The sequence below is a fragment of the Fukomys damarensis genome, unplaced genomic scaffold (genome assembly GCF_012274545.1).
Source record: "Fukomys damarensis isolate Sample0158 unplaced genomic scaffold, DMR_v1.0_HiC HiC_scaffold_16, whole genome shotgun sequence".
NCBI lineage: Eukaryota > Metazoa > Chordata > Mammalia > Rodentia > Bathyergidae > Fukomys > Fukomys damarensis.
In genome coordinates this window covers 30,780,212-30,789,747 of record NW_022900928.1, presented here as the reverse complement: position 1 = coordinate 30,789,747, position 9,536 = coordinate 30,780,212, and the positions used below count along the sequence as shown (strand labels likewise).

General features: G+C 36.1%; 1 protein-coding gene across 1 annotated transcript in view; it reads left to right on the top strand.

The window, feature by feature from the left end:
* The window catches only part of Rsf1 (remodeling and spacing factor 1), a 151,462-nt gene extending 143,488 nt beyond the window's left edge, over nt 1–7,974 (top strand). Inside the window, exons 14-16 of the mRNA XM_010633303.2 lie at nt 342–562; nt 3,166–3,354; nt 6,243–7,974. Coding sequence (XP_010631605.1) covers nt 342–562; nt 3,166–3,354; nt 6,243–6,811 — 979 coding nt within the window. The 3' untranslated portion in view covers nt 6,812–7,974. The remainder of the gene's footprint in view (nt 1–341; nt 563–3,165; nt 3,355–6,242) is intronic.
* The last annotated feature ends 1,562 nt before the right edge of the window (nt 7,975–9,536 follow it).

Sequence of the window (9,536 nt, the reverse complement as noted above, 5' to 3'; positions counted from 1 at the left end):
TCAGCCAGATATGGTAGCACACACCTATAAATCCTGCACCCAGGAGGCTTAGGCAGGAAGGATCACAAGTTTGAGGCTAGCCTGGATCTATAACAAAATTTGCCTCCAACAAAAAGAAAGGGAAAAAAGTTATGGATTAATCTTTACAGCTGTATTTGAGATAGATAGGTAGCAAAACATGTTTCCATTTTGTAAAGAAATATTGATGCCATAATTCAGATACATTGCATGAAATCGTTCTTAAAAGTTCACTGAACTCACTAAAATTTGAACTCAGCGGTTCAGAAATATGTTTTTGGTTCAGCCTGTATCATCATAATTTATCTTTTTTCCTTGGACAGATCTCAAGATGAATTTGTTGTATCTGATGAAAACCTAGATGAAAGTGAAGAAGATCCACCATCTAATGATGATAGTGATACTGATTTCTGTAGCCGCAGACTAAGGCGACACCCCTCCCGGCCAATGAGGCAAAGTAGACGTTTGCGCAGAAAGACTCCAAAGAAAAAATACTCTGATGACGATGAAGAGGAGGAATCTGAGGAAAACAGTAGAGACTCTGGTAAAAATAACTTGTATCCATTTTATACCAAGTCAGTAAATTTGTATGACTTCTAGAATTCATAAATTCTATCAATTGTAATAAGCCTTCTGATAAAATTTTGCATCCTTATGACACATTATTAACTATCTTTTTTTCATAGAGTACATTAAGAAAAATACTTGTTGATATATTAATTTTATACCAAATTCATTTAGGATATTGGTAAATCCCTTTGGTAGTATTCTCATGCCTAACCTTTAGCTTCATAATTGAATAGGGAGAAACACAATCGCTGAATTAAAAGACAGGCGTGCCTTATTTAAGTGTCAGATAAGTAGTCGTCATCTTACTGAAGAAGTGCTGTAAATATGAGTTCTGTATCTCTAACTCTGGCCATACTCTGTGGGTTTTGTTCCTTCTTTTGTGTATCTTTTTCTAAACTGTTTGAGTAAATGATGAAATAATGGTTCTTTATCAGTGATTCTTTCAAAAAATTAGAAAATTTGGGCTGGGGATTTAGCTCAGTGGTTCTGCTGCCTGCCTCACAAGCGCAAAGGCCTAAGTTTGAACCCTGGTGTCAAAAAAAAGGAAAATAAAATTTTCTTATATAAGCCACAGTACAGTTGCCTAAATCAGAAATTTTAACATTACTCATTCAGATTTCATCAAATATCCCTACATTGTCTTTTATTTATATCTATTGTTTTCTAATCCAGAATCTAACCTAGAATTACACAGTCCATTTATTCATGTCTGTTTAGTCTCCTTTAATCTGGAATATTCCTCAAATTTTGTTTTTCTAATCTTGACTTTTTATCGAAGTGTACTGGGGTGAACCCAGGGCTTCCCACATGTAAGGCAAGTGTCCTGCCACTCAGCTACATTCTTTACCCCCTTTTATTGTATTTTTAAATTTTAAGCCACATGCCCAGGCATCCCATATTCTGAACATTTCAGAAAGTACCTGATATCTTTAGTTATGCTCCTGTGGCTAATTCATTGTCCTGAGTTGATTCAAAATGTTTACTTTTCATGTCATTTTGACTTTAGGGAAGAACCAAAAGTTGCACTATGCCAGATCCAGTGAATAAGGTAATTGAGGACACTCCAGAATGTCTTCATGAGCCTGCTTTGCCTTTGGATTGTGTATGGCAACAGCATGTTCTATAACTTAAAGATACTCACAAAAGTTATTTGATTCCCAGTACCAAAAAAAAAAAAAAAAGAAGCAAACCTCCAGAACTTCTTCAGAATGTGGCATGAATGATGGGGGCTGTGTTTGAAGAGGGATGAATGTGCTTTTATTGTAAAAATTTTAAAATTTAAATAGTCACTCTATATTTTGTTTACACCTCAAATTTAGCAAATTTGTCAAGCTTTTTATATGTATTACTGTTCTGTAAGGAAGAATTTTCTTGCTCTTATATTAGTATATACTTGGGATTCATTTTTTTTCAGTGGATAACACAATATTACCATCCATTTTGGATTTGGTTTATCCAAGATTTTACCAGTAAAACCACTTTAAACTGTTTGCTAACTCTTTTGAAGTGTTTGCAATTCATTAGAGGGTAAGAAGGTAGAATATAATAATACTGCATAATTTGTAAACACTTGTGGAAAACAGCTCTTAGATAAAGCCAGAGTCTTATTCTGTTTTATTGATCAGCAATGACAACATGCTATTTACCGATGCTCTGAGAGGTAAGCAGCACTGTGTGCTTTACTTAGAAGATTTTCATTCCACACGGAAAAGAGTAAATAATGTAACTCTAATTTTGAACTTCTTTGGAATATGTAGGCTTAGGAGTTTTCTCTGGGTAGAGGGTTATATTATTAGGAGAGTAGCCCAAGTAGGATCAGCTGATTGTCTGGACGAAGATTCTGGTGACTCTTTACCAATAAGAGTTGTTAGGTATGAACCTGCCCTAGTAACTCTAGGGTAAAAAAATTTTTTTTAATGTATTAAAACTTTTCTTTGTGTTACTAGGGATCAAGCCAAGAGGAATTGCTAGTGAAGGGTTATATCACTGAGCTACACATTAAAACATTTTATTTTGGAGATTAACTGGTAATAGTATATATTTGTGAGGTGTTTGGCATTAAAGGCCCCCACAGATTCACTTAAAAAGAAACTAAGATTTTTTAAAGTTTTTGTTCAGTTAGGTATAGTGGTGCCCACTTGTAATCCCGGCTACTTGAAAGCAGGGCCAGGAGAATCACAGGCACTCACAGTCCAGGCAATTTAGTGAGACCTTACCTCAAAATAAATAAGAATTGAGGATGCAGCTCAGTTTAAGAGGGCTGTGTTTAATCCTCAGTATGATCAGAATAATTATTTTTAAAAAGCTATTTATTACTCATTTAAAAATTTTTCGCAAACATGCTTAGGTCTACATTTTTTTCCATTGAGTTTATTGGTAATTTTTAGGTATACAGTGCAGTACAGTACATCTTGTACCTTTACATGACAGGTCTTGGTTCTCATTTCTTCTCCTTACCCCTGCCCTCCCTCACCCCCTAGCTTTACATTTCTTATAGCCTATGCTACTTTTAATTCTACTTAATGGACTTAAATTTTGTACTTCTTTTTTCTTTTCCTTATTTTTTTTTTTTAATAGAAAGTGACTGTAGCGATGATTTTAGTGATGATTTTGTAGAAACTCGGCGAAGGAGATCAAGGAGGAACCAGAAAAGACAAATTAACTATAAAGAAGATTCAGAAAGTGATGGCTCCCAGAAGAGTTTACGACGTGGCAAAGAAATAAGGCGAGTTCACAAGCGTAGACTTTCCAGTTCAGAGAGTGAAGGTAAGCAATAGACTTCCTACTTACAGAAATATAAACAAGGCAAAAATAGACTTCATAATAATCAGAGTAGTAATTATGTACTTTAAAAAAAAGTCATACATAAAATCAGAGTATTGTTGAGTAAATCTCATTTTGTTCCCGGTCACTAATAATAGTTTAAATAGATATCACATGGTAAGATTTTGATTTTGTAAGAACTTCATTCTAACCATTAATTTTTTAAATTATTATTTTTTAATTTTTTGAGACACAGTCTTCCTATGTAGTTCATGCTGGCTTTGAACTCACAGGTAGACCAGGCGACCTCAAATTTATGGTGCTCCTCTTGCCTCCGCCTCCTAAGTACTGGGATTACAGGCATGTTCCACCATACCCAACTACCCGACTTTATAAAATTTCCATTGAAACTGAAAGTCTTAGCAAATTATAATCTGCTTTGTGGTTTATTCTGTTCCCCCCTTTTTTCCCTTCTTATTCATGTCCCTCACTTTGAAATAACCTACCTTCCCCATAGCTGAACAGTTTCAAACCAAAGTGTCTACCATCTCTCTCTCTCCACCTTGCCCGTCAGTAACTGCTTTATGTAATAGTCTGGTCTTTGCCACATACCAGAAGAATAGGGGAAGCTGTAAAATACTAACTTGTGATATCCATTTAGTCTTTGTAGTTACTACAGAGCATCTCCCAAGTTTGATTTTTAAATGTTTTTCAAATTTTAATTTTTGTTTTGTATATGTTTGCAATACATACTTATTATGTTCATCATGGGGTGTTGGATCCCAACCCTTGCCTTTCCACCTTTGTTTTTTATGCAATCCATCATTATATATGATCTATTTAAACATCATTTGTTTTCATGAAATAAGAGTTTGAGTGCAAATGCAAGCCAGGAAAGAAAAGGAGCTACATATTTGGGTGTGGGAGGATATAAAAGGAAGGTGAATGTCTTTTTGACCATTTCCTTATGTTCATGTGTCATAAAGACCATTAATTTGACCATTAAATATGGTATTTATTGAAATAGGCCCTCTTTTTAGCACTGGGAATTTAACAGAGAACAAAATTAAGGTTCATGTAACTTAATTTTCAGTAGGGGGAAAGGAGACAGTAAACAAGAGTAATATGGCCTGGGCATAGTCATGTACACATATAATCCTAGCACTTGGAAGGCTGAGGCAGGAGGATTAAAAGTTTGAGCCCCACTGGGCCAAGTTAGTAACTTAGTGAGAAATACTCTTGCGAAATTTTTAAAAAGGGCTAAAGATGAGGTTTAGTTGAACACCTTCATTCACTCCCTAATATTGGGGAAAAACAAAGTGATACTAACAGATAGAACAAATGTAGAAGCCTTGAGTCACTTTTGTGCCTGGTGTCTTTAGGGAACAGAAGAGTATCCAGTGTTGTTAGAGCTAAATAAGGGTAAGAAGAATGAGATGAAGAATAGAGATCATTTGGTGACGGATGGTAGAGAACAAATCAGCAAGCTACCCTCTTGTTTGCATAAACTTTTTGCAAATCAAGTTTTTTTGATAGATGGCCATGACCATCTTTTTTTTTTTTTTTTTTTTTTATGGTACCAGGGATCAAATTTAGAACCTTGTGCTGGCACCACTGAGCTAAATCCTTGGCCCAGCCATGACCATCTTAAGTTGAGAAATTCTGTCAGAGATGATAGAGCCTGCTTTTTACAGGAAAAACAAAAACAACAGCAACAACAAAAACACGGAACTTTTGATGATAAATTTCTGCAGTGATTGGAATATTTTATATCTGTGCTGATGAATACCATAAGCATTAACCTCATATGCCTATTGATCACTTGAAGTATCGCTGGTGTGACTATGGACCTGAATTTTTGTTTAATTTAAATTTAAAATAACTGCATGACTAATATCTACCATATTTGATAACACAGAGTAGAACACTGCATAGATTGGATTTTATTCAGTTAGAGGATTATGATCAAAGGAGTGACATGATCTGTGTTAGGTTTTAATTTGTTGTGAAACTTGTGTTATGAATCAATTGATGGGGACAAGGGCTGAAGCTTGGAGACCAGTTAGGAGGTTACTGAAATAGTCCAGGTGAGAGATGATGGTGAGCAGGACTTAGACAATAACAGTAAAGGGGTGAAAAGTTGGCAAATTACAGATATTTTAAAGGCAATCCAAAGGATTTACTTATGGGTTAGTAAAAAGAGAAAGGAATCATAATTCAAATGAGTACTTGTAAGAATAAATATCCCAAAACTAAGATGCTGGAAATCACATTGCTTCAGGGGGCATTTTGGAGTTCAGTTTTATTTACATTAGATTTGAGTAGCCTGTTATGCTATTCAAACATAGTTGTTGAGAAAAGAGTTTTATATGGAGTCTAGAATTTAGTGATTACCTAAAAAAGAGAGTCACCAGTAATAAATGTATATGCAAAGCCAATAGACTAGGTGAAGTCATGTGTGATACAAGTATAGACAAAGTAGAGAAGATACTCACAAACTACCATGGGCATTTAATAACATGTGAGTTGCACAGTGTTTTAGATGTACAGAGTTGTGTACCCAGTGTAAAACTCTCCTTTTAAGTATATTTATGTGATTCCTTGATTGTAGGCCTAGTGGGAAAGAGTTTCCTAGTTTTTGTGATCCACCTTATCTTAATTTTAAAGATTGTCAGATTTCTTTCCCAGGAAATCTGCTGTTTCCTAAAACCACAAGTAAAGTACACTATGAATCATAATGGGTGGTATTATGTTACTGAGAGAAATCAGTCCAGTTATTGAAGGGAAATATTCATGAGGTACATGGGGTAAAAGCAGGACATGAGGTGAAAAGGGGCAGAAAAAGTGTATGGTTAATTCTGCCAGTGGCTTAAATGTGCTGTTTTTTCTAGAGAGCTATGCATCCAAGAACTCTGAAGATGATGAGCTATCTAAAGAATCAAAGCGGTCAGTTCGAAAGCGAGGCCGAAGCACAGATGACTATTCAGAAGCAGATGAGGAGGATGAAGAGGAAGGCAAACCATCCCGAAAACGGCTACATCGGATTGAGACAGACGAGGAGAGCTGTGACAATACTCATGGAGATGCAGATCAGCATGCCCATGACAGCCAGCCCAGGGTCTTGCCCTCAGAGCAAGACAGCACCAAGAAGCCCTACCGAATAGAAAGTGATGAGGAAGAGGACTTTGAAAATGTTGGCAAAGTAGGGAGCCCTTTGGACTATAGCTTAGTGGATTTACCTTCTACTAATGGACAGAGTCCTGGCAAAGCCATTGAGAACTTGATTGGCAAGCCACCTGAGAAACCTCAGACCCCCAAGGACAACAGCACAGCCAGTGCTAGCTTGGCCTCCAATGGAACAAGTGGGGGACAGGAGGCAGGGGCACCAGAAGAGGAAGAAGATGAGCTTTTGAGAGTAACTGACCTTGTTGATTATGTCTGTAACAGTGAACAGTTATAAGACTTTTTTTTTTTTCATTTTTGTGCTAATTTATTCCACGGTAGCTCTCACACCAGCGGGCCAGTTATTAAAAGCTGTTTAATTTTTCCTAGAAAACTCCACTACAGAATGACTTTTTAGAAGAAAAATTTCAAGTCCTTAAGTCTTTCTGTGAAGTGACCAGTTTTGAACAGTTTTGAATAATTGCTGTAAATTCCTTTTGATTTTCATTTTCCAAGTTCATGGTCCTTGATAATTTCATTCATGGAAAAAAAATCTTATTATAATAACAACAAAGATTTGTATATTTTTGACTTTATATTTCCTGAGCTCTCCTGACTTTGTGAAAAGGGTGGATAAGAATGCATTCCAAATCTGTGAGGGCCAAAAATAGAATTTAGGGGTGGGAGAAAGCACTTGTGCTCTAGCTTTTCATATTAAATATATATTATATTTAAACAGTCATGGCATAGATAATGATTAACAGACCATCTAAAAGCTCAAGTCTGAACTGTTGCCTCCTTGAGAATTGTAGATAACATCATACATAAGTCATTTAGTAATATCCTTCGTGAAATCAACTTGTTTACTATTGGAGTTACCACATTTTAAATAAAGAAGAGACCGTGAACATACCATCGTTTAAAAAAAAAAAAATCAACCTAAGTTTCTGTTAAAGTGGAGTTTCTTGTTAACAAAATCATCTGAAAAGCATTTGAACAGTAAAATCAATGATGAAGCTTTGACAACCAGATTGTGCTAGCAACAAAGTTTTTAAAAATAGCTTTATGGACTGGTAAAAGGTGGCCTTTATATACTGTGTCTGATGGGGAATTAGTGAAATAAATGTGGTCTTTCTTAAGACCTAGATGGACTATAAATATTGCCAATAATATAACTCTTGTCTTTTGGCCACTTGTGTTTAAATATCTGAAGTTCATTTTGAAGAAATACATCTATATATAACATACATGAAGAGATGCTAAGCTGACAATGGTATTTTAGCACATTTGAAGACTGGGAAGAGATTTTCAGGTGAATTTTAACTGGTCTATTCTTGCCCGTAGTATCTACTTCAAATTGAAGTCTACAAACAAGCAGTTCCTTTGGGAGGTTTTTAGTTTGAGTTTTAGCGTGTGTGTGTGTGTGTGTGTGTGTGTGTGTGTGTGTGTGTGTGCGCGCGCGCGTGCGCGCACATGCGTGCCGGCGTGTGTGTGCATGCACGCTCGTGTTGTTTTTGAGTGTGAGTGTGTGTGGGTATGTGTGGGTGTGTTTTGGAATTTCCTATCTGCCTGAATATATTAGCAGGGTCTGAATGTAGTTTTGGCCTTAGGTCATTAGTCTTCTATTAAAATTCATTAATAATCACACAACCAGATAGAGTTGAAGGAGAACCACCACTATATTTAATAAGCACGACATCCATTTTAAACATCTCAACACTTTAAAGGAAGGTAAGCCCTTTCTTTCAAGAAAAGGTGGTTTGTAACTAAATATCTAACATGATTGACACTAAAATATGAACTTTATCTTTAGTTTCTGTTACAGCTGTAAAATTTCAGGCAGAGCCATAACACTGTACAGAGTATAGCACTTGTGATTAATCCTTGCTTGTCACATTCTGAAACCTTCACCCATGACTTCTGTGAGTACTGTTGCCCTGGGATTTAGGTTTTTCTGTCCCAGTGTTGTGTCTGTTGCCGGCAATGGACACACTATCTGCTGCTGGCCCAAGGAATTTCATTTTTCTTTCCAAATGAAGCATTGTATGTGCTAGTCAGTGTATAGTAAAGCACTTCTCTTATTTTACAAAGCTGGCATTAGACTTGCATATACCTCTGTAGAGTCTTTATCTTCCTACTTTTCCTTCCTCAACAAGTGTTACCCTTAAATCTTATCTGTTGACCTTGAAAGTTTATAGCTGTTGTTTTTCAGGGTTTTTTTTGTTTCACTTTAGTTCTGTAGCACCTGCCCATTAACATTTTTGCTTTGATTCTAGCTATGTATATGTATCTGTATAAAAAATAAAATGATGAAAGCAGCCTAAAAATAGGATGCAACAATAACATGTGGTTCCAAGTAACTTGTGATTTTTATTTTGAGATAATGTTCCACTGGAAGGGAGGGAAGGGCTTGCATTTAAAGGCAGTGAAGCAGGGCTAAAATGGAGCCACATTTACTTACTAATCCCACTTTCTAGCTTGTTTTGTTTTATTTATTTGAAAAGTCAGCTAAGGATTTTAAACCTTAAAACAGCATAAGGATTCCTACTATGTAGTGTAAGGTAAGTGGTTCAAATGTACAAGTGGCCTTGCCTGCCCCACAGTCTCCCTCTACTGTTTTAGTCCTGCATCCAGTTAAAGCCACTATGATGTAGAGACTCTGTGCCCTATCTCTACCTCTGGACACATCAGCTCCTGCTTCTGCCTATACTTGGTTAAGCAGGTAATCACTAGTATTAAATGGGTAGGTAGTTTAACAGGATGCTTAACCTGACATGGTATTCTTTTAATCCTTCTGCTCTAGAAAGTTCCAAGTAATTTTTATAGTCAAGACTGAGTATTCCATTTTGCAAATGTCCAGTGATGGGTTATGAAACCACTTGTGCTGCCTGGTAGTTCCCAAACCTAAGTGTTTACCAACTATGGTTTATCTACCAAGAATACAATTCAGGAAGCTAATAAACACACTATGCAGATAGATACAGTTCTGCTTTTTTTTTTTTTTTTTTTTTTTTTTTTTGTGG